This window comes from Crocuta crocuta, unplaced genomic scaffold, assembly GCF_008692635.1.
Source record: "Crocuta crocuta isolate KB4526 unplaced genomic scaffold, BGI_CrCroc_1.0 scaffold580, whole genome shotgun sequence".
In the NCBI taxonomy this organism is placed as follows: domain Eukaryota; kingdom Metazoa; phylum Chordata; class Mammalia; order Carnivora; family Hyaenidae; genus Crocuta; species Crocuta crocuta.
In genome coordinates, this window is record NW_027527940.1 from 2,698,134 (window position 1) to 2,723,635 (window position 25,502).

At 38.3% G+C, this 25,502-nt stretch overlaps 1 protein-coding gene across 1 annotated transcript in view; it reads right to left on the bottom strand.

Annotated features, from left to right (window-relative positions):
• The window catches only part of RYK (receptor like tyrosine kinase), a 65,493-nt gene extending 42,340 nt beyond the window's left edge, over positions 1-23,153 (bottom strand). The window contains exons 1-5 of the mRNA XM_077752313.1: positions 23,032-23,153; positions 9,214-9,313; positions 7,090-7,224; positions 4,885-4,938; positions 1,111-1,255 (exon numbers count right to left, since the gene is read on the bottom strand). Of these exons, the coding sequence (XP_077608439.1) occupies positions 1,111-1,255; positions 4,885-4,938; positions 7,090-7,224; positions 9,214-9,271 (392 nt within the window). The 5' untranslated portion in view covers positions 9,272-9,313; positions 23,032-23,153. The remainder of the gene's footprint in view (positions 1-1,110; positions 1,256-4,884; positions 4,939-7,089; positions 7,225-9,213; positions 9,314-23,031) is intronic.
• Positions 23,154-25,502: the final 2,349 nt, after the last annotated feature.

Sequence of the window (25,502 nt, forward strand, 5' to 3'; positions counted from 1 at the left end):
AGTCATGAAGTTGGAAGTCTTTCAGTCAGCAAGTGGGAATCACTGAGGAGAAAAACCAGAATTGTGTACTGGGAAAATAAACCTATCATTCCACCTTTACCTCTTACCCTATCCTACCTATAAAGTCCTCCCTGTCATCTCTGACCCACCCACGTTGGAACAATCATCTTTTCTATTCTCACACTATACTACACATATAATAATCACCAGATTTATGAACTTTTATAATTATAGGTTATTGTCAAAGATAAATACTTGAAGCAACAAGGTATATCATTAATTTTTTTTTTTACAGTCCTAGCACTAAGCATATCTAACCCTATGTATCTCCAAGTCTACACTTTAGAACCATCCTGGAAGTTTTAAGAAAAATACTGACGCCCTAACACCACCTCAGACCAATTACATCAGAATTTCTGGAAGGTAGGACCCATTTTCTTTAAATGTTTATTTTTGAGAGACAGAGAGAGACAGTGAATGAGTAGAGAAGGGGCAGACAGAGAGGAAGACACAGAATCCGAAGCAGGTTCCAGGCTCTGAGCTGTCAGCACAGAGCCCAACGCAGGGCTCGAACCCACAAACCATGAGATCGTGACTTGAGCCGAAGTCAGTTGCTTAACGGGCTGAGCCACCCAGGTGCCCAGGACCCATGTTTTAAAAGCTTACCCATGACTGTAATGTGCAACCAGGTTGAGAACCAACGGTTTAAAGCATAGCAGGTTCTCAATAAATGTTAACTGGATGGATGGATGGATGGATGGATGGAATGACAATGAGGGAGGGATGAACTAGGAGGAAGAAACAGGGCTATATTAAAAAGGTACTAGGAGTCTGGAATAGAGTCATTTTAAAGGGGATGGGAACAAAAATTTGATCCCACTTCTTACCCATAAACTAATAAACTGTAATTTCTGTCTTCAAAATATTTTTAAAATAAAGTCAGAGAAACACAAATACAGTAATCACAAAGGTAACAGTTGTTCTTTTGGCAAGATCTGATCACCCTCCCTCCTTCCCCTGTGCACCACCGCGCATGCTGTGTGTGGGCTCCCATGAAAATGCAGATAACTGCTTTAATTTTTTTTTCCTTTCCCAAAATAGGTGTAATACCTGTCATCCAGTTCAATTCTTTTCATACTATGAAGGTGCAAAACAGCTAATATTATTGCTACAAGAAATATTACTGCACAGCAAACCCCGACGCTGATATAAAACACACGTGTAGAAGTGGTTGGAGCTGCATGTACAGGATCATCTGAAATAAAAATGAAAAGCACATTAAGCTTCCTAAACAAATATAACAATTGCTTTGTGACCCAATATACACAATGAGTATCCTGTTCTTTGTAAGAAAGATTTGCATTTCATGTGTCCATTCTTTGATAAGATCAGTCACCAGTAGTGTGTTGATAGAAGTTCTCACAATTTTTTTAAATGTTATTGAAGAGTTTTTAAAAATGGTTTTAAATAAAACTTTTCATGGATGAGTATAAAAGTCACAAGGGTTATACATATGATAAACCATCTATAGCAGTGCTGTCCAACAGAACTTTCTGCAGCAATGGAAATGTTTTTTAGTGTGTTATCCAATACAGTAACTACTGGCCACCTGTGGCTATTGAGCCCTTGAAATGTAGCTAGTACTACTGAGGAACTTAAGTTTTAATTTTATTTCATTTAAATTAATTTCAAGTTAAATAGCACATGTGGCTAATGTTTACCATAGTGGACAGCACAGAGGTACAGATCCTTCATATTTGTTCAAGAGTGAGGTCTGGAGTGGAAAAGATCAGACATCTTTGTTGCCAACACTGACTCACAGAAGGAACATACAACACAGTGGCCCTACACCTTTTAAAAAAACAACAAACTTTTAGTCTTCTACTCTTACGAGAATAACGGATTATTTTGCTTATTTATTTTTAAAAATAAGAGCAGGATAACAAGACCCCACTCAGAAAACAGTATTCAACTTTCTATTATTCAAAGCAGAGGGAAAGAGAAAGCAAGCTTTGGCAATGGGGGAAATAACTCCAAGACAGGAAGGCAGGCAGACACACACACACACACACACACACACACACACACACACACACACACTGAGGAAGAGATGCACAGAGATAGAGATACACATATTCTAAGCAAGGACAGATGAAGACAGAGAAATAGAAGCAGAACTGGTGTAACTGAGGCATCAAGTAAGTTTTGATGAGTACTCACAACATAATTCTACTGAATAAAACCTGAGGAATTTGGGTTCTATCCTAAATAAGAGAGGAAATCATTACTAAGCAAAGGAATGATATACACTATGCAAAGAATGCTGTGAGTATTGAGCAAGAACATGGAAAGGGAAGAGGTCAGAAGGTTAGTACAGTAGTCCAAAAAAGAGACAGCAGTGGTGTGGGCCAGAGTGTTATGGAAGATAAATTAATGGACTGGAAACACAGTCAAAAGACCTTGCTTATGAATGATATTGGGGTAAAAAGAAAAGAGGAATCAAAACTTTGGCTTAAAGAATTAGGTGGATAATGGTAACTTTACAAAGTTTTTTTTTTTTTTAAAGGCAAGTTGGGGGAGGAGAGAAAAAATCAATAGTTTTGCTGTAACTAAGAGTACCCAGTACACATCTGCATGGACATTTCAAGTTGACAGAAATACAAGTCGAGTTCTGGGGACAGGTAAGGACAAAAGATAAAAGCTATAGCTTTCAAAAACTTGGGAAGAAGGCTGCTTTCTAAAATTTAAACTCTGAATCAACAAATTAAAGCAAAGAAACCAAATGGCTTCTAGAGCAGCTACACTTCACTATAGCCTGAATGAAGACCTGACTTTCCTCAAGAATGCCACAGTTGTTCAATCCTAGGAAGGACAGAAAAGGAAGGTCCCAAAGGCTGGTATTGGCAGTACCTATTCTAGCATACTCCAGGGCAGAGAAGAGGAAAGACACTGCTCTGCTGGGCAGGTCCCCCAAATGTATCCTGCTTGTTCACCTCCACATTCCAGGCTTGTGTATGCACTGCTCCTGTTCTTTTACTTTGACATTTCACCTGCCACCATCTGGTCACGCTTCAAGTCTCAGATGAGATGCCACTTTCTCAGGAAGCTGTCCCACACTCCCTTAGAGATTACAGGGCCCTCGTTGGGGTCCCAAAGCACCAAAGCTTGCTACACTCTTATTATTATCATGGTCTTATTGCCTTGTCCATCTCGTCCTCTACATTATAAGCCCTTGAGGGCACGGTCTGTTTTGCTCACAGTTTAATCCTGTCTCAATCATACCACCTGGCACATCATACACCCTCAACAAATGCGGGATAGACGGATAGAAAGGGAGGGAAGGAGAGAGGTATCAAGAAAAAGAGCCCAAGACAAAGAATATGCAATATTCTATTCTCTTTCTTAGAAATAACATCCTATTAGCATAAAAGAAATAGGTAAAGTCACCAGAATTTTCAAAGTAAATTTGAGAAGCAGTGATGTTTTTAAAATGTTTTTCTTTCTTCTCAGAGATAAATCCAATGAAATATTCTAAAAACATAGACATCTCATATTATTTTACCTTCAAAAAAGGTGTACGTTGGTATATCCAGATACTCTTTGCCTCCTGAGGTGAGAAAAAGATAAAATAGGAAGCACAAACTACTATCTATGAACTATTCTTGACTAATGTTGGCCCTACATCTAATCAAGCACAAAATCTAATACCAGTTTATAGGAGAAAGAAAAATATGTTAAATAATGCCACAAGGATACAGAAGTGAGAAACTCTATGTGATAAATGATTCGTCAACAAAAAATGATACAAAGGTGGGGGGTGATTTCTGATTAATATATTTGTCAACAAAACTGTGTGGGCTTCATTTGGATCCTGATGCAAAGGAGAAACTATAATAATAAAATATTTTTGAGACAATCAGGTTAATGTGAACATGAACTAGCCAAAGAATTTATTAAGGATTTACTGTTAATTTTGTTAAATGCAATAAATCAAATGCAAGTGATTAGGTGCTAGGTGTTTGTGGGCTGTTTTTTTAGTTGCCTTTATAAAAGGAAATCCACACTAGAATATTTATCAATAAAATAATATGATGCCTGGAGCATGCTTTAAAATACTCTAACCCTCCCCACCCACTTACTCATCCAGAAAAGGAGGAGGAAATCAATGAAACAATACTGGCAAAACATTGGTCTTTATTGAAGGAGGGTAATGGTCACACAGGGGTTCATCAATGTATTCTCTCAGCTTCTGTATATTTGAAATTCTTCCCCGCCACAATTTTTTTAAATTTTACTTCTATGAAGAGAATCTAGTACCCTTTTAAGATAATGCTATTAAAACTCTCTCAGAAGAATAGGACTCAATGTGTCTACATCAAAAAATGAAAAAAGAAGTCTAAGTTATACCATTTAAATACAACCATTACCAAAAACTAAAAATCTACTTTGAGTTTCTGCTCTATTAGGTATCTTTAAGTACCCTTAAGCTTGCATTTTCACCTGGAGGACATTAGCTAAGGGTTAACCGGTCCAGGCCACAAATCAGATTTCTAACCTTCTGCTATTGAGATGAGGATCTTACATATGTTTTCATGTTCATACTTTAATTATAACCATTTGAAATGATAGGATACAAATTCTTGCCTATAAAAAAGTTTTTTAGATCATTTGTTATAAAATATGTATGAATTTTGCTTTAGAAGTATTTCAATATTCTAACAGCTTCATCTGACTGTACACCAATCAGTGAAATAAACAGCAAGGCCTCACGTATCTTTTGACAAACTGGACACTACTAGGCCTCCAAACCTCATAACCACGTACACTTGAAGTCAGCCAGTTTTTACCCCTCATGATGGAGAAAGGTAACAAAGTAACACTTACAAATAGTTCTGCTAGTGTTTTTGTCCAGGGCTGAAGTTTTTACTTCTTCAAGTTCTGAATTTAAAAAAAATAAAAGATGCTTTAGAAATTCTTTCTTTTCCATGAAAATCCTTTAATACTTTAATTACATTTTCTGAATTTTTCTTTAACATAGTTTTACGTTCTATTAGAACACTACTGCACAAGGTATTTGTTGCAAGATAACAAATCCTACATTACTATTCTGATCATCATCACTATAATCACCAATCACCAGTCTGTGGGTGCTGTTTATAGATGCTCAACGAAAAAGGATTTCTGTGGTCAAGAAGTTTGGGGAAAGCCACAAATTATGTCCTCTGTGGAGGTTCAGAATTCACATTAGCAGAGTATAAAGGCTCTAAGGAATGCTAAGTAATGAAACTTATCTGATCTAGCAGTCCCCACTCTCACATAAAAAAGGAACATTTTCTTGCCAATAACACCCATTAGCATTTGATATAGTGCAGATATGTTTTCTGTTGCAGTTTTTTAAATGTAGTAGGGTGGGAAACCAGACAAATAAACACATATTAAAGTAAGAGTCATAAACTGGATGACTGGGGTAGCCAGAAGTATGACAACAAAATGAAAAGGGCAGCACTATATTAAACTGAAGTCTAAAACAGAATAGAAAATTATGCTATTAATTTTAATGTTAATTTTCATGTACACATTAAAGAAAATGGAGAAAGTATGAGATCATTCTGAATGTCATCTAATCATTAACCTCAGTGGATACTAACAGTGGTAGCCTCCACAGATCACGTCGCATTTGGCCATCATTTTGCCTTTGGACATTAACAGATGAAGCACCATGGTACAGTAAAACCCCCCTCCCAACGGATCAGGAACCAGGCCTTCAACACTCCTGACTGGCTGTGCAAACTTAGGTGGCCTCTCTTGGGCCAAGTCTCCTCATATCAATAATATAATGATTAGGTTGAACCTCTTTGGCTTTAAAATTACATGAAAGTAGGTACATAAGGTACATAACTGAATATACTAGACCTATAAAATATATCAAAATACTGAAAGCAAAAGGTACCTGCTAACTTTCCATTTAAAAACTATCTATTTTAAGGCAGTACAGCTTTTTTATGGACATGTTTCTGGACATTAGCCATGATAACTCATTTGCTGGCCTCAAGTATTTTCCTAACACTTAGCACTAACTTCAATTAGGAAATGTGTTAAGAGAGAATTTAACAACAGAGCTAAGAACACAAGTTTGCATCCAGCTGCACCTCTTAGCTGTCTGACCTTGGCAAGTTGGTCAGATTTTCTGAGTCTCAGTTTCCTCTTCAGAAAACAGAGATAATGAGAGAAACCACTGCTTAGGACTGTCACAAGGATTAAATAGGTTCGATGCATGTAAAGCACTTGTAACATAGTACAAATGCATAGTGCAAGGCACTCAATTTTAGGGGGCTTTATTTTAGGTCTTCCCCCCCCTCCATCATAGATAGTAACCATCTCTCCACTAAGTGAAAGTGCAAATTCAGGTCACTTTACCTCTGTGCAACTTAAAATGAGTGGACTGGACAACCTTTCAGGAAAATTCTTTTATCTATAGCCTATATGCTGGGAATTCTCATAGCCACTGTTATTTCTTGAGTAACAAATTATTCAAAACCAAAGCTACTAACATTTATTAAGTACCCATACGCAGTGTTCTAAGATTTAGGTTTGATTCAATTAACCTAAAAGAAAATAAAAAAGAACTTTGAAACAGGTTATTATGCCCATTTTACAAGTGAAAAAACTGAGACCTAGGTTAAGTAACTTGTCCCAATATCCTGCCAAGTCTACCCAGCCCCAGGACAACTGAGCCACAGTATTGTTATAAGGCAAACACAGTTAACACTGAGTTACTCAGGGTTCCCTATCAGAATTACTTGACTTCTTTACCTCTTTAGTACTATTTCACATTCCTAATGGAATTAGGAATGGAATTCCACCCTAGCAATTCTGATAAAATATTTTTGAGAAAGCAGGGCCTGAGTGAGATTCCTGGCAACAAGCTATATGGTAATTTTCTCAGAATTTCCTCTGTTAGTGTTTTTTCTTTTCTCATTTGCTACTACCATCAAGATTCATTCACAAATCTAGAAAAAGATGACAAAATGTATTTTTGACTTTATCATATCTATATAAAACACATACTTTGGTGAATAAATTCCTTACTTTTGTAGCACATTTTCCTTCGTTTAAAATTTAAGACTGTAAAGTTTTTTGAAGAATTTACTGTCAAGTTGAGCTGCATTAGTATCATAACCTCAGAATCTACTTTGCCAGTACAGGAAAGCTCGACCCGAAACACTGTTTAAAAACAAAAAAGAAAAAATATTTTAATTTTCTAAAAATCAACATTAAAACCTATTACTTTAGAGTTATTTTTGTTGCATAAAACTAAAAAATACATTTACTAATACTAAAATTTTCAGAGAACTTATCTTTAGCTGACGCAGCTTTGACATTTCATTTATTATAAATATAAAAGCTAAACATTAAAGAACAAGCCAAGACATAAGAGATTATTGTTTTCAACTTTTGCTCATGATTTTTAATAGATCACTTTGTCTCATAAGTCCTCTCATTATACTGTAGTAAAGCTACTGAATAAGGCAAATCCTGCTACCTTACCAGTCACATCAGCAACAGTAACAACAAAAACTACTTGATAAAAAAGAAAGACAATTTATCACCAAAATGCAATTATGTGTTGCTCTTAATGAAGATTAAACATAAACACGTAAACTGATAACTTGATAAATTAATCAACTGTGACTTTAAAAAAAAAAAAACCTTTCTAAACATAAAATGACTTTTAATCAATTACTGTAGCAATGAGATAACAGACTTTGATGTACATCATTTTTTTTTCATCTTTCAGTTTAAGATTCTTTTTCTATAAATTTAGAATATCATTCTTCTTTTTTCTTTTTAGAGAGAGACAGGGAAAGAGCACACGCTCAAGCAGGGTAGAGGGGCAGAGGCAGAGGGAGACAGAGAGGAGAGAAAGAGCGAGGGAGAATCTCAAGCAGGCTCCACATTCAGCATGGGGCCCAATGCAGGGCTCAATCTCTTGGCCCTGGGATCATGACATGAACTAAAATCAAGAATTGGATGCTCAAATGACTGAGCCACCTACATGCCCCTACAATATCATTCTATCTGTATGAGCATATGAAAAATAAGGGAATTTCTGAATTTCTTTACTGATCCATAAAAATGAACAAGCCTCCCTATGCTTTCCTTAAGCTTAATGTAGGTCACCAATAACAATGAGTAAGACTGCCAGAAAAAGTTCCACGACAATGCCACACTATGGAACATACATGTCATACTGTGGTACTTTCAAATTTTAGGAAGTTCACTTTTCTTAAAATCTCACATCTTCAGGAGCCTTTCTCAAAAGGCTGGCTTAGCAGTAGTTAAACTGGTGTAAATATGACACTTAAATCACTTAGTCAGACGTACTATGTGACTATCTTGTGCAGATGTTATGCTAAGCACCAATGGTAGATGGCTGAAAAAGATAGCTCGCGTCCTCAGGTTAACCACAGGCCAGCAGGGAGAGACAAGCACAAAGAATTACAAGATAATGTGATCAGTTCAAAAACATTTAAATTACCAGATCCAACAGGGTAGGAAGAACAGAAGAGTTAACAACTGGAGGGAAAGAAGGAAGCAGGAAAAGAACAGTGTAGATTCTGAGTCTTGAAAAATATTTAGTACGAGTAGGAGTTTATAAGCAGAAAAGAGGAAAAGGCAGTTCCAAATACTAGCACGTGCAAAGGCAAGGATGTCAACACCGCGTGTAGTACGGCACCACTGGGATGCTGGGGCAAATACAGCAACAAGGCTGGACAGGCAGGCAAGGGCAGAGGATAAACATACAGCACACTGGCTGGAGTCTGCAATGGACTCAGCTGATGGGAGTGGGGGGCCTTGATGGGCTTGATGTCATTTGGTCAGATAGGAGTGTTCAGTGATCATCCGGGCCATGGTGTGGCAATTTGTCAAAAAGGAACAAGACCAGGCACAAAGATCCATGTGGAGGCAGTGCCAGCAATGCAGAAAAAGGAGATAAGGAAGTACTGAGCATAGACAGTTCTGGAAGGGATGGAAAAGAGGGAATGGTTTAAAACACAATGCAAATAATCAGTATTTTCAAAAATCACTTTTCAAAGTACTTACACATCTTATGACTATCAAGTAAAATACAATACATATCAATTGTTAAACTGTTCTTTTTGGGATAGGGGGACACAATTGAAAACCGTACGATAACTCTTTCAGACTCACCTGATAAAGTGCGTGGAACTTCCCCCTGGGCAGAAATGTTGACCTGGGGCATGTCCATAGCCACAAAATTGTCTACTTGGAATCCCAGCTTATATTCAACCTATAAAATGTAGAAATAAACAAACTGAATCTGTGGTAAGAGGAAAGGACACTAACAATTTGACTTCACTGATTAGCTCGTTAACTAATAAATACATGAGCCTTTCATATGTACAAATAATCTGGCTCTAACAAAATCCAAATTGTCAGAAACAGTTCTAGGAATTTTCAGCTGGATAAAAACTCAACCCAGTAAGCCAACCTCTATTTCATGTCCAGAACAGTACCACCATCCTCCTATAAAATCTGCCAGCTAGGATTCAGCAGTCTTGCTGAGGACTACACTACTGCTGACAGAGAAGCCCTGGAGACACAGATACAAAGAGCCAAGTTGTTAAGATGTGTAATTTACAGACCACTGACTAGTCACCAATGTCTTCCCTAATTAATAAATGCCAGGCTCTAAGGCTTTCCATGTAGCTGGTGGATGAAGTAAATTCTGCTTATAGACACAGTCACTCCACAAGATTACAAAGCACAAATTTCCCACAGAATATCTCTAGTCCAGCTTTCACCATGAAGAAAGTTTATGTTTGGATACCCATCTAATCTCTGAATCTATTTTTCAAGCAATTCAGAGTCCACAAAGGAAAAGAGGTGACTATGAAGGCATCACTGGAACACCAATATTAACTATCGATACCTGGCCTACTTGGGAGCTTAACATAACTAGCCAGCAGCAATAATACAGCCCTACTGCTAGACTGATAGTCATGGAAGAAACAGTTCAAAATGCAAAACAATAGCTGAAATGCAGAATAGCTGCCACCTTCAAGACCTTCAATGAGGCCTTAATATTTCACATTACTTTGTACAGCCCACTGGAGTCTTGATAAGAATGGTACTACTCTCCCATTCAGTGGTCCCATGGGTGGTTTTGGTGAAGAGCCAGAATTGGCAGAAGGCAAGGGGCAGTGGATTGGGAAACCAGTGGTAGAAAAGAGGTTTATGAAACCATTCTTTAAGAAACTTAACTAGGAAAAATGGAACCAGACTGAAGGAGTGGTACAAGAAAGAGAGGACAGGTTCTGAAGCTTTTGTTTTTTCAATGGGGGTATTAAAATATGTTTATATGCTAATGAAAAAAGTCAATAAAATGGGACATAATAACGATGAAAAGAAATGGGAAGAAAGTTATCATCCTAGCTTATATACAAAGGGATGGACCTGAGCAATGCCTGGGGTACAGGGTGTTTACTCATGGATAAGAAGGGTTCAAGCCGGGGCGCCTGGGTGGCTTAGTCGGCTAAGTGTCTGACTTTCGCTTAGGTCATGATCTCATGGTTCATGGGTTTGGGCCCCACGTCGGGCTCTGTGCTGACTGCCAGCTCAGAGCCTGGAGCCTGTTTCAGTCTGTGACTCCCTCTCTCTCTGACCTTCCCCTGCTCACGCTGTCTCTCTCTCTCTCTCCTAGAAATAAATAAAACATTAAAAAAACAAAAACAANTCACACTTTCATACCTGAATATCCCTGAGCACTACAGAGGTATATAAATACCATATTGTTACTTTACAGTTAAGATATATATATAAGGGATGCCTGGGTGGCTCAGTCGGTTAAGCATCTGACTTCAGCTAAGGTCATGGTCTCGTGGTTTGTGGGTTCAAGCCCCACGCTGGGCTCTGTGCTGACATCTCGGAGCCTGGAGCCTGCTTCAGATTCTGTGTCTCCCTCTCTTTGCCATCCCCTGCTTGCATTCTGTCTCTCTCTCTCAAAAAGAAATAAACATTTGGGGCGCCTGGGTGGCTTAGTCGGTTGAGCGTCCGACTTTCGCTTAGGTCATGATCTCGCGGTTCGTGGGTTCGAGCCCCGCATCGGGCTCTGTGCTGACTGCCAGCTCAGAGCCTGGAGCCTGTTTCAGAGTCTGTGTCTCCCTCTCTCTCTGACCCTCCCCTGCTCACGCTGTCTCTCTCTCTCTCCTTGAAATAAATAAAAAACATTAAAAAAAAAAAGAAGAAGAACATCCGTTTGTTCCTTGACTCATTCCTAAATACTTTGGAGTGCATTCTGTGAACCAAGAAACATTGTATGTCTTGGAAATGAAGCAGGGCATCAGACACAGTGCGATTCTACAGACACCAAACTGGGGGGAATATGGACAGAAAAATAAAAATAAAAAAAAAAAAAAGAAAAAAGAAACATTTAAAAAATCTTTTAATTTACATTACATTATTTAAACTTAATTTACATTTAATTTACATTAATTTAACATATACAAACAACTGTTAAAGGCTGTAGTTGGTAAGTGCCATGTTCACAACAAAGAAAATGTTCTTTTTGCTGCCTATCACTAACTGTATGGTACCTAGGGCTAATCAGTGTTCACTCTTACCTCAGCACTACTGTCACTGCCACCAGGGGATGCTAAAGAGCTAGCTACACTCCTGCTGAGTTTGGGCCAAAGAAGAGCAGGCTTTCCAGCAATACTCACTGACTGACTAATACTACAGAATGCATTGACTATATTCCTATACTCATGCTGTCTTTGAACAGGACAATACATGAAGGGCAAGTACACAAAAGAAACTAAGCATAATCATCAAGAGTTGGATCGGTACCATGAGACTGTGTGACCTTTAGGTATATTAACTTTTCTGAGTTTCAGTTTCTATAAAATGAGGCTAATACATTATGAGGATCAAAGGAGATAATTAAGACAACACATCTGTCAGCCTGGCACAGGTCCCCTGATAAATGCAGACCCCAGGGGCATCAGCTGTCATTCCAGAGTACCTACCCTAGTGCCCCACTGCTCTTCTCCCATAAGCAACAGCCCACTATGGACCCCAGAGATTGTGACACAAGCAAGCCTTCCAGTGCTCTGCCAAGAACTTGCTGCAGCCCTTCTGTTTTGTCCTCCATCTTGGGACCTCCGCTGTTCTAAACAGTCCCCTACACCCTTAGCCTTTTCACAAATGTCTTTACCCACCTTCTCTTACAACCTGGCTTTCCTGGGATCTCTTCCCCCTGCCTATCATTCAGTTCTTAGTTCTTAGAACACCTAACCCTCAGGGCCTAGACAATAGAGTCAGCATTCTTTTAGGATTATTAGGTCCTTTCTAGACATCCTTCCCTCATGAGAAATCCCCTATACCCTAAACTCACAAATTCTACTCAAGATGGCTATTGATGGCCATCAATATCAACAACAGACAAAAACTTTACAGAGGCCTTGGCCCACGGCTCACTTTTTCTCCTGCCACATTCCCAATGGCTTCAATATTATATATTCAGTAATCCTACATGATAAAGAATTACTCGAGAATCAAAACAAATATAAAAACCCCACTCTATCAAAGATCCCATCACTACCTCTGATTCCTACAAAACCAGTTCTTTGTCTCCACCACCAATTCGGCCAACATTTATGAAGCACATTTGTAAGCCAATGGTATTCAGAACTGGGCTGCAATGGCCAATTCACTTATTTCCCTCCTCTCCCACCCAGCCAGGGGCCTGGTTTCACTTTCCCACAGACTGTGCCCCAAAGACTACAAAGTTACTGGCACAGTAACTGGTTCACTCCCCTCCATAGTCATAGAGGGTCGCACCAGCACCCTAACCACCTCTCAATCTAATGCTGCCCAGCACCAATGGAGGAAATCACATTTGCAGACAGAAGGGTGCTTCTACGCAAGAATGACCCCCAGGCTCAAGGCAGACTGTTAAGCCTATCAGCAAGCCCTTCCTCACAGACACTTCACTCTCCCTAGTTTACTCAACTCCGAATGTCACAGGACCTCACCACTTCACTACCTGCTACCCTCCCCACTTCCGTCATTCAATGTTCTTATCTCCTTGGGCTAGCACACAAGGAACTCCCTTCCTCCTTTCTTTTCAGCACCAGAGACCTCTGTTAGAGTATTCAACCTCTGCACTCCAGTCCCAAGGAAAGACATATTCTCCTTTCCAAATAATAAACGCTCCTCTCCTAGTATATTAGGTTCTAACCCATTTCATCCCCGATGGGATCCTGTATCATCCACTGGTCTCTCACTCTCTTACAACTTCAATCGCTCCCATAGGCTCAATCACCTACTAGGCCTATGTATCTAATAATCTTACAGCTCTCGAATGTAACAGATTCAAAGTCAAATGTATGTTTCCCCACATTCGCTATCTCTTTTATTCTAGGTCTCAGTTATCATAAGCAGAGGCACAGATAACCAGAAACCAGAACTTCTAAGAAAGCACAGAGCACCAATCAGGGGTCAAAGGCCCTAACTGCAATGCAGAAGGCAGGGGACAAGACTAACACCTAAGTATCTCAGAGAAAATAAAGGGGAGGGAAATGAGCTTGTGAGTGGAATTAGGGAGAGGTGGTGAAGGGACTGGGTAGCAAGTTTGAGAAGGCTGACCTCTGGCCAGAACAGCAGCCTGGAGGAACAAGGAGTATGAGGGCACTTCTCTTCTCCCTCTGAAATCTTTAGAACATTAATTTTTGAACTGCAGTTTCTGGGGCAGAGAAGAAACTGCCAATTTTCTCTACTTTGCCATGTATCGATTTATGTGGAACCTCACTTGCCAGTGATCTTTTGAAGAAACATCCATTCTAAAGCTAACATTCATAATCTACTGGAACAAAGGAAATCTGAATAGCAGTTGTTTATCAGAAAAAAGGAGCCAAAATATTTCAGAAAAGTAGCTAGAGAAAATATAAATATTTGAATAAGCTAAAAAATAAACAGTTTTGGTAGTCTTCCCTTACTTGGAAACAAATGGCAACTGCCAATAGGCAGCTGATGAGTAAAGCCATTTCCTTCTGGAACAGATTTAAAGTGAATACATTTGCCTGCAGCTGTATAGCCTTTTAATTTCTCTGAATTGACCAGAAGTGTTCCTTTTTTCATAGAAATCCCACTCTGCAGGGGATACTCCTGGCTCTCCCCTGGGGCTGCTGCAGGAACTCTGGACAAGTTCCCTACAAACCCTCCTGACAATCATGAAGAATTCCTGAAACCGGAGAAGAGATACAGAAGTGGAAGTGAGCTGGAAGAGTATTCAGCTACATTTTGGTATATTTTTGCCTTCCAACTATCTAACATATATACTGACACTCAACAGACATAATGGCAAGCTTTATTCCCCTGGATATCAGAGAATGTTCCGGAATACAGAAGAAGCAGTTTGTTAAAACTACCTAGTAATCTTTGCTTTTTTTTTTCTTTTGATGACTGTGTGGCCTTGTGAAAGAGAATACCAGAGTTGTTTTCATCCCACCTGGAAATGCAATTAACCAATGCTATTTAACGACCACTCACTAAAACAATCTGACACAGATGTCAAGAATAAGATACAGCTTCAGCCTCTGAGAAGACCATAGTCTGTTTTGCAAGACAAAAGTCAAGTAAACACGGAAGAACAACTCTATTGGCAAAAGCTTTGATGTGTGAAAACTAATGTTAAAATATCTACTGTGTGAACGAACATATGAAGGAGAACCTTGAGATCTTTGGAAGTAAATATTTTACTTCCTGGCTCATCTTAAAAAGCAAGAACTGAGAATTTCTGATAAAGTGTCAAGAGTTTAGGAGGCACAGCCTTCCTCCAGAAAGTTCATGACTGCATCTCAGAGCCAACAAGATCAGGTGAAGAACCCATGTCTCTCTTGCTCCCTTATGTGACTTTCCCATTTTAAGTCATCTCTACTTCCTGTGTCTTCTGCTTCCACTACGACCGTAAGCAAGTCTCTTTCCAAACCTGGGTCTTATTTTTTTTCCTCATACTAAGTGATCAATAAGCCAGAGTCAACCATGTAATGTATTTTTTAGTGATTTGAAGGGAAAAAAAGTTCAAGTCTATGCAGTGACAGAGAACCTTTATTAGGATATGTTGTTCAGTGCTCTGCAAACTGCAGAAAAGAATGCAGTTTACTTGTTTAAAAAAAGTATACATACACACACACACACATATCTATGCACAGACTATCTTTAGAAGGGGAGACAGGAATCAAGTAACAGTGGTTGTCAATGGAAGGGAAACTCGGTGGCTGGATTGTGTGGGGGCTGTACTAGGAAGGTGTAGGGGACTTATTTTTCACTGTTTACCCCTTCTTTTATGCCTTTTGAATTCTGTACCATATGCATAAATTGAATACTCTAAAGATTAATTTTTAAAATAGACAAAGTTCAATTCAGCTGTGCTAAAATTACCAAAGAAATTATAACCTAGAACTGGAATTAGGAGTTGCATTGATGGCCAAAGCCTGAAACTGAATACAAACATATTCCTTAATTTTTTATTATAAAACATTTTAAGATAGAAGATGATTACTTTACCCTGAATTCTAAATCCTGTTACAGATGAACTTGTGAAATTAGTTTACCTATATACTCAATCTATGAATTCCATTCATTTCTCCAAATTTACAGCTTTATTCACAATGAAATACCTGAAAAATCCCAGGTGGACAACTAGTGTCAAGTGTACCTAGCTTATGTTTCACCCTTCTAGAAACAGGAAATTCACTACTCGTAAAGCAGTACATTCCAACTTTAAAAAGCTCTAAGTGCTCAGAAGATCCCCATATTTTGAGCTGTGCCCTGTGGCTTCTATCCATGCATCTCTTCTGTAGTCAGTAAAATAGCACCTGTAACTAAGTAGCCAAGGCTATACAGGGAACACAGAGAAAGGAGTTCCTCCCTTTGAAGTGCTTTGCATCTAGGGGGGAGACAAAAGAAAATCAACCACTACAATACTGTTAGATTATGGCAAGGGCTACGAGGAAGGAAAGAGAACCATGCCATGGGTACAGAAAGAAGCACCTGACACAGTTGAAGGAAAGGTGATACAGGTCTGAGATTTATGAAATGAATAGGAGTTAATGAGGTAAACAAAGAATGGAGAAAGAGCATTTCTCGCAGTATAAACAGCAGCAATGTAACAGAGTCCAGGGCATTCAAAAAATTGCCAAACAAAATGGCACTAAATGACTAGCTGGAGAGGAAGGAGGAAAGAAAGGCAGGGACAAGATCAGAAAGGTTTCCTAAGATATCAGAACTTTATTTTGGTGGCAACTGAGAGCCCTAGAGTAGCTCTTGAAGGTGGAAGGGTAAGGGTGGAGTAGGGGTGAGGGTGAAGCAGCAGTGCAGCAAGAAGTCAGTCCAGAGGCAAAGAGACTAGTTAGAAAACTATTCCCAATCTAGTTAAGAAACAAAAAAGGCCCGAGGGCACTTGTGGGGATGAGCACTGGGTGTTATGTGGAAACTAATTTGACAATAAACTATTTGTATAAAAAACAAAACAAAACAAAACAAAACCCAAAAAAGGCCCAAATTACAGATGAGGCATTAAGTCCAGAGAGACGTAAGGGTAAGGTATAATTATGAAAGACAACTGGACTTGGCAGGTGCAGGAGAAGTACAGGACCCCTTCTAGGCTTCGGCCCTAGATGTGTAAAAAGGTGGCGGTGTCCTCTAAAAAGTCAGGGAACTTCTGCCTTACCAGGAATATTATTCCAGCAATAGTAGCCCAAATGTGCATGAATGATGGTAGTTAAAACCTATCACAGAAGTAGTTTAGAAATTATGCGTGAAGAATATGGAAGTACCACAGAGCTATGCCAAGGCTCCTCCTGATCCAACATGTGCCCAGGCCAGTACTGCTTCAAATATGTTCATTCATCTGAACCCTTTCCTCTATCTACTCTCTTCCACTCCAACTTCCTCCTGTGACAGGCTTCTAAAAGTCCTCAGACATCCACTTTTAGCAATGTCTGATCTCTGAAACCATTCCAGATAAAAACATCCAGTGTATGTGTATTTTTTTAAAAAAAGAATGATTAAGAAAAGGCTTAATTCTCTTCACTTCTAACTGCCATATGGCACACTGCATTCTTATTCACAATTCACTAACCATATTCTTGCCTAGGAACCAGTCTCATGATAGATCTTTTTTCTTTTAATTTTTTTAATGTTTTATTTATTTTTGAGAGAGAGACAGAGACAGCATAAGGAGGGGAGGGTCAGAGAGAGAGGGAGACACAGAATCCGAAGACAGGCTCTAGGCTCTAAGCTAGCTGTCAGCACAGAGCCTGATGTGGGTCTCGAACCCACGAGCCGTGAGATCATGACCTGAGCTGAAGTCAGACGCTTAACCAACTGAGCCACCCAGGCACCCCGAGCATTATTTTTTCCTAAGTAGGCCCAGGAATAATCACACCCTATTCAACAGAAGTAGAGTACTAGAACAGATTCTCTATTTCATTAGATTTTTCACTACTTAAAAATATATGTATTATTTGTTTTTATATTTATCAACATTAAAGGTAGGAAAAGTAACAAAGGATTTACTATCAATTTTTTGGAGAATATAAAAAGATTTTCTTCATAAAAGACGTTCACAGAAACAGAATTGCAGGGAAACATAAAATCAAGGCCCTACTACTCCACAAATCCTTGAAATCCCTCTACAACACTCCTACCATATAGTTACCCAGTGTAGATTCTAACCTCTTCCAGTGAGAGGAAACTTACTACTCTTCAATAGCAATGGCAAAAAAAGTGAAACCTAGTTCTAAACACAAATGCAAATACTAGCGGTTTAAAGGGAGATGAGAAATGGATTTTTTAAATATAATTTCACAAAACTCCCCACAATTACTTATAAAGGAGAAAACTTTAATAGAGAAACTTGGTGAACTGAGTGATTAGAGATCACCAGTAATGGGACAAGTTGACATCATGTGTCCTGTGAAGGACAGCATTTCTGTGGTGTTACCAGCAAAGACAGGTTCTTGAATCTAATCACGAGGAAACCTCAAGCAGCTCAAATTGAGGGACATTCCACAAAACACATGGCCTGTTTATTTCAAAACTGTCAAGATCAAAACACACAAAGAAAGGCCACAGAAATGTTCCAGATTAATAGAGGATTAAAGGTACACTAATCAACTGCATGCATGATACTGAATCAGGTGAAAAAAAAGCTATAAAGAGTATCATCAGGATAACTGATGAAACCTGATTACTATAGATTAGATATTAGATAATAGTATTATATCAACATTAAGTTTCTTGACTTTGATCGTTGTAATTAGGTTTTATAAAGAATGCCCTTATTCTCGAGTGCCTGGGTGGCTCAGTTGGTTGAGTGTCCAACTTCAACTCAGGTCGTGATTTCATGAATCTTGAGTTTGAGATCCACATCAGGCTCTCTGCTCTTAGGGCAGAACCTGCTTCAGATTGTCTGTCCTCCTCTCTTTCAAAAAGAAACATTAAAAAAAAAAAAAAAGAATGTCCTTATTCTTAGAAAATATACATTGATGTATTTAACGCTAAAGGGACAGGATGCTTGCAATTCACTTTCATACAGTTCAAGAAAAAAGGGTATGTGCATGACAGTGGATGGAAAGAAATAATGAATGATAAAGTAAGCAAATAAAGCAACCCAGTAATAATAATTGGTGAATATGGGTAAAGGATATAAGAGAATTCTTTGTACTGTTCTTATAATTTTTCTTTGTTTGAAATTATATCAAGATTAAAAGCTACTACCCCTCCCCTAAATAATAAGGCCACAAAAATGTTATATAAGAATACTGAAAAATGTGCTAGTCCAGTTTCCTTGAAGAGTCCAGATACCTGCTCATTGAAAATGACATAGCTCATATGAAAATGTCTCCAGTTGGGGCACCTGGGTGGTTCAGTTGATTAGGCATCCTACTTTAGCTCAGGTCATGATCTCACAGTTGATGAGTTCAAGTCCTGTGTCAGGCTCTGTGCTGACAGCTCCGAGCCTGGAGCCTGCTTTAGATTCTGTGTCTCCTCCTCTCTCTGCCCCTTCCCTGCTCGCGCTTTGTCTCTCTCAATCTCTTTCAAAAAAAAAATTTTTTTTTTTTAAATTTTAAATGTCTCAGGTGAACCTTTCTGAATTATCTGTACCATTTATTTTGGCACTTCAACATATCCAGGTTACTATTTACTATATGTTCTTAATTGTTTCACATGAATTTCCTCTCTTGACCTGTTTTTGCAGTTTTTACCCTAAAGAGACCTATCCACTACTAAAAAAGCAGCTCCATATTTGGATACCCGAAGGCAACCATGCTGGACAGCTGAGGTGCTCCAACAAGGCACATCTGTTTTACCCAGAATCCAAACTAAGTCAACTTTAATCATATTACTGAAGCTATATTTTAATGCCTGTATGTATATGTGTACATAATGTTTCTGTAACATATGCTTGAGTATATATACAGCTGACCTTGAACATGTGTTTGAACTGCACAAGACCACTTACATGGATTTTTTTTTTTTTTAAAGAGAGTGAGCACAAGCAGAGAAGAGGGCCAGAGGGACATACAGAATCTCAGGCAGGCTCCACACTCCGCATGGAGCCCAATGTAGGGCTCAATCCCATGACTCTGGGATCATTATCTGAGTATAAATCAAGAGTGGGATATTTAACTGAATGAGCCACCCAGGCATCCTACCCAGATTTTTTTTTTAATAGTATAGTACTATAAATGGATTTTCTCTTCCTTATGATTTTTTTTAACATTTTCTTTCTCTGGCTTACTTTGTTGTAAGAATTACAGTATATTATATCTATAACATACAAAATATGTGACCATTAGTTAAGTTTTGAAGGAATCAAAAGTTATTCATGGATTGTCAACTGGGGGGGAAGGGGTGGGCAGCACATCAGTACCCTGTAACTCCCACGTTATTCAAGGGTCAACTGTAATAATAATAGGAATTTATGGATAGTTATATAATCATTTTTCTCACTGAATAGCAAACAGCTATACCTAAAATTTTTAGTGTTAAGGAGTGAACCTATTCACTTGGTAAGGGATAGTGGTTCACTGATACCATCTTAGGAGAGGAAGAGAGAAATAATTTGGCAATGTTAATCAAAATTTTAAGCAGGCACACTCTGACCCTGCCATTTCACTACTTGGCGATAATTTACTATTCAAAAATAATGCTGCAGTGAACAAAAATTTTTGAACAAAGATGTTCTCAATGTATGTGTATACACACACAGATAGACATATATACCTACCCATACATACATACATCCAAGTACACATTCACACACATATTTTTTCTGCATTTTTATATTCAACAGTAATAAAGGTAGAAATAGCAACAAAAGATGAACTACCAATTGTTTTCACTATTGCTATACTATGATTTTGCCTGACAGATGAAATGAAGGAAACTATCTCCAACAGAGAAAGGAAGGATTGTTTGAAACAGTGAAATGCTATTAAAAATACATGTGTCAATAAGGCACTTAAGAAATGATCATACATTCGGGTGCCTGGGTGGCTCAGTGGTTAAATGTCTGACCCTTGATTTTGGCTCAGGTCATGATCTCAGAGTCATGAAATCAAGTCCTGCATCAGGCTCCGTGCTGAGTGTGGAACCTGCTTAAGACGCTCTCTCTCTCAGGACCACCATAAGATACTACTTCATGCCCACTATGATGGGTATAATCAAATAAACCAGAAAATAACAAGTGTTGATGAGGATGTAGAGAAACTAGAACCCTTGTACTTTGATGGTGGGGATGTAAAATGGTGCAGCCATTTTGGAAAAACAGTTTGGCAGTTTCTTAAGAAGTTAAAACACAATTTTACTATACAACCCAGCAATCTCACACCTTGGTACATACCCAAGAGAAATGAAAACATAAGCCCACAAAGAGACTTGTATAAAAATGATCACAGCAGCATCGTTCATAACTAGCCAAAAAGTGGAACAACCCAGATGGTCATCAACTGGTGAACAGATAAATTATGGTCTACTGAAAAGAACTACTACTCAGTAATATTAAGGAATGAAGTGATGATATCATGCTATAATGTGGACAAATTTTAGAAACATTTGCTAAGTGAACGAAAACAGTCACAAAAGACCACACTTTCTATGACTCCAGTTATATGAAATGTCCAGAATAGAAAAATGCATAGACAGAGATAGATGAGTGGTTGCCTGTGGTTGGGGGTAGGATTGAAAAGTGACTGCTAATGGGCACAAGGGACCCTACTGGGGTGATGGAAATGTTAAAAAGCTGGATTGCGGTGATGGCTGCACAATTCTGGAAAATTTCACACAAACTCTCTAAAAATCACTGAACTGTGTACTTGAAATGAGTGAATTTTATTATATGTAAATTACACCTCAGTAAAGCTGTTAAGAATATCCAGAATCTGACCATATTATGTTCTCTGCCACTATATCCAGTGTATAGATTAACTGTCAAAGTTGTCTTTTACCTTTTCCTTTTCTGTACATTGTTTTCCATCTTAATGTTCAACAACATTGTCACCAGAAATAAATAAGGAAAGGGACATCAAAAATTTAAAAAAAATTAACAATATTCTCTCAAAAATAAAAATTAAAAAAAGAAATAATCATGCATTTATACAATATCATATTATAATGAGCCATTACAGAGAATGAGTTAAATCTATAAATAGTAAAATGGAAAGATGCCAAAAGACAGTATTAAGTAGGGGGGAAAATACTGTACAACACAGGTGTCATAAAATCCCCATTTGTTTAAAAAGGTAAAAATAAAAATGAGTTTGGGAGCACACGGCGGGGGTGCTCAGTGGGTTAAGCATCCAACTTGATTGGGCTCAGGTCATCTCACAGTTCATGGATTCGAACCCTACATCAGGTTCTGCACTGACAGCATGAGCCTTGGGATTCTTGGTCTCCCTTTCTCTCTGTCCTTCCCCTGCTTGAGTTTTCTTTCTCCCTCTCTTTCTCATTCTCTCCTTCTCTCTCTCTTAACAAACATTTAAAATAATGAGTTTAAGGTACACAAACTGTAAACAATGATTACTTCTGGTTGTAGATCTACAAAGTCTTGACAGTTTTTTAAATAATTCTATTAATACTTGAATTTTCCTTTTTTTTTTTTTTTTTTAATTTTTTNAATTTTCCTAATACTCATTATTGTTTTCTAAATACATAAAAAGACCTATATTAAAGTCATCAAATTTAAATGACTTCCAACAAATATCAGGACAAATACTACTTTATAATATTTAAAAAAAAACTTTAGAAGAGACTTTGGTAGCAAAACTATTTTTATTTCCCAAATAAAATCCTATTCAGTTTATATGTAATGTTAATTAAAAGAAATTAAAGTTAATTGGAGGAGGTGAGCTCTTCCCTCAGCTTCCCACTTTTGACCTATGAGAAAACTTTTCATGTTCACAGAGCCCAGTCAGAGAAAATGTGAAGAATTCATCTACAAGTAAGTCAGGCAAGAGGTTCATTACAGTTAAAGAAGCTTGGCCACAGCACATGTAGGTGCCTGTATCTGCTGTACCCTACTTTTAACATTTCTCCATAAAGGGCAGAACTGTATCCATTACATCAAACACACCCAAAACAACTTCCTTTCCTCCACCCCTATTGCTTCACAATAACAACACAGTCCATTAGCAGGTTCAACTGTTCCCTCTTCAAATTAGATCTGCATCCCTGCTTGAAAAGCCTGAAATGATGTAAGTGTTCTGTCATTAGCCTGACACAAATGGTGGCTACCTTCATTTTACAAGGCTTGAGAAAGTCTAAAGAAATAGGCTAAAGATTTAAACTTTGAATCTGAAAAGACTCAGTACTGCTACAACCCACCACCTCCTAGCCCTTTTGTATAGATGGTAGTCAGTCCATCACTCAGATACAGCCCTTGCATTGGCCTCTGGGCCTGAGTGGTCCTGTCTTGACATCTTTGGTTGACTACTCTCTTACCTTGGACTTTGCATGCCAAGTGAAGTGCAGGAAATTTGTCTCACTGGGTACTAACAGGTTAAAGGATAAAGCGTAGTGACTAATAAGGTCATTTCTCACATAATAAAGTTCTGCATCAAGACCTAGGAAAAAAATAGAGAAAAAATAATTAAACACCTAAAATACAGTCAAAATTGTTAACCATTAGGATTTCAAATTCCAATAAGAATGAAAATAATATGGATGTGCAAGTGTGTATCATAAATGTCTCTCACATATGCTGTTTAATGAAGCAGGCAGGACACGAGTTTCATCATCATCAATAAAGATGAAGAAACTGGGACTCAAAACAATTAAGTAGCTATCCAGTCAAACACAGATGTGCTAGACCCAGAACTCCAGGAGCCATTTTGTCTCCTGAGGACCAAAGTGACATTCTTTCTTTGGGACCCAATCCTTCTCAGAGTAATGCCTACACACAAGAGCCTCTTCTCTCCCTGAAACTGATGTGGATTTAGGAAGAGAGATTCTAAAATGGAAGAAAGAAAGGTATGTAGGTGAAACATTAGTTTGAGCCAAAGCCCTTGAGAGACCTCAGGCAGAGAAAGCCTCCCCTTCCTCGTTGTTACAACATCCTGGCTGCTCTGACAGCATTTACCATCATATACTCACATTAGTTCCCACATCAATACATGTCCTCCCCCATACCTAGACTACAAGGTGAACACCATATTTATCCTCCTATTCTCAGGATAGTTCTCTGAACAAAGCAGATACTCAGTAAACACTTGTTAAACAAGTTAGTTCTGCAGATAAAGCAGAAATAACCAAGATGCCTGAGAAATGCTGGAGAATCAACTCCCAAATCTCACTCACTCCCATATCCCCTTTTCCATCAGGGCCATATCTAACCTCCTAACGTATACCACATTCTCCAATTCTGCCATTCCACTTCATCCCACCTGTATATTTAGCATTTTTCTTTAAAATTGATTCAAATTTTTAAAACAAAAATTTTAAAGGCTAAATTTAATCACCATCTTCAGTGAAAAATTAGTAACTACTGTGAAAAAATACAATGTAATGAAAAGAATCACTTAAAAGGAAAACAAAACGATATTACTAAATTCTAGCTAAATACTGGTGCCTAAAGAGGCAGTGAGTGAGCCTGAATCCAGTTCACTATTTACAAAAAGTAAGGAGGAAGGTATCAGCAAGTGTTTGACAGAAGAATCAAACAGAGGCTTTCTCTCATGATAATCTAAAAGAAATGAATGAATAAAAGCAGGTAACTCTCTCAATTGATTTACTGCTATTTAAATTGTGTCTAGGTGTCCCTCTAGTGACACATGACATATATATTCCATATTCTAGAGGGAAAGGGTATAGGAGAGACCAAGCAAAATGTACATCTCATTTTTATTAAGTCTATATTGTGGGCCTAAAACCTCATGGTACCCATAGGTCAAGATAGAGATCTCACACCTTCTATGATATACATATAGAAACAAAAACTCTGCTATAGGAATGTCTCCTGTAAAATTAGTTTTTCCCTTTTTGAACTGAATCTAAAACAATCATTAATCCAGAAATGAGATTTGAAGCTTACATAGAGGAAAGCTACATTGTCTGGGTAACATTGCTTTATTCAGTTATTCTATACAGATATCAAAAGTAATGGGACAAACTTAGAGATTTCTTGCAAAACCTGCTAGCAAGACAGGAGGAGCCAGCAAACACTGGAAGGGAGAATTAGAAGTATTGGAGAAAGGGGGAAAAAGGAAGGTAAGAAGGTGAGAGAAAGGTAAGGGCGAAATGCAGTAAGAAAGCTGGGTACAAAGAAAGCATCAGCAATCACAATAATTGTAAATGGCTCAAATGTGCTTGTTGTAAAAAAAAAAAAAAGTCTATGTCTTATTCTAGTCTACACTGATACTGTTTACAAGAGGCACATCTGGAATTAAAATTTTAAAAAGGAAATAACAGGGGCACCTGGGTGGATCAGTCAGTTAAGCATCTGATTTCGGCTCAGGTCATGATCTCACAGTCCATGAGTTTGAGACCCACGTCAGGCTCTGTTCTGACAGCTCAGAGCCTAGAGCCTGCTCTGGAATCTGTGTCTCCCTCACTCTCTCTGTCCCTTTCCCATTCACACTGTTTCTCCCTCTCTCTCAAAAATAAATAATCATTAAAAAAAATTTAGGAGCACCTGTATGGCTCAGTCAGGTAAGCCTCCGGTCATGATCTTGCAGTTCATGGGTTCGAGTCCTCCATCGGGCTCTGCACTGCCAGCTAAAAGCCTGGAGCCTGCTTCAGATTCTGTGTCTTCCCCTCTCTCTGCCCCTCCCCCGCTCTGCATCCCACCCCCAAGCGTGTGTGCGCATGCATGCTCCCTCTCTCAAAAATATTTTTAAAAAATTAAAAAGAAGAAAAAGTAGATGAGCAAATATTTATCTCAAACATGAGATAAACTAGAACAAGGTAAAAAGATT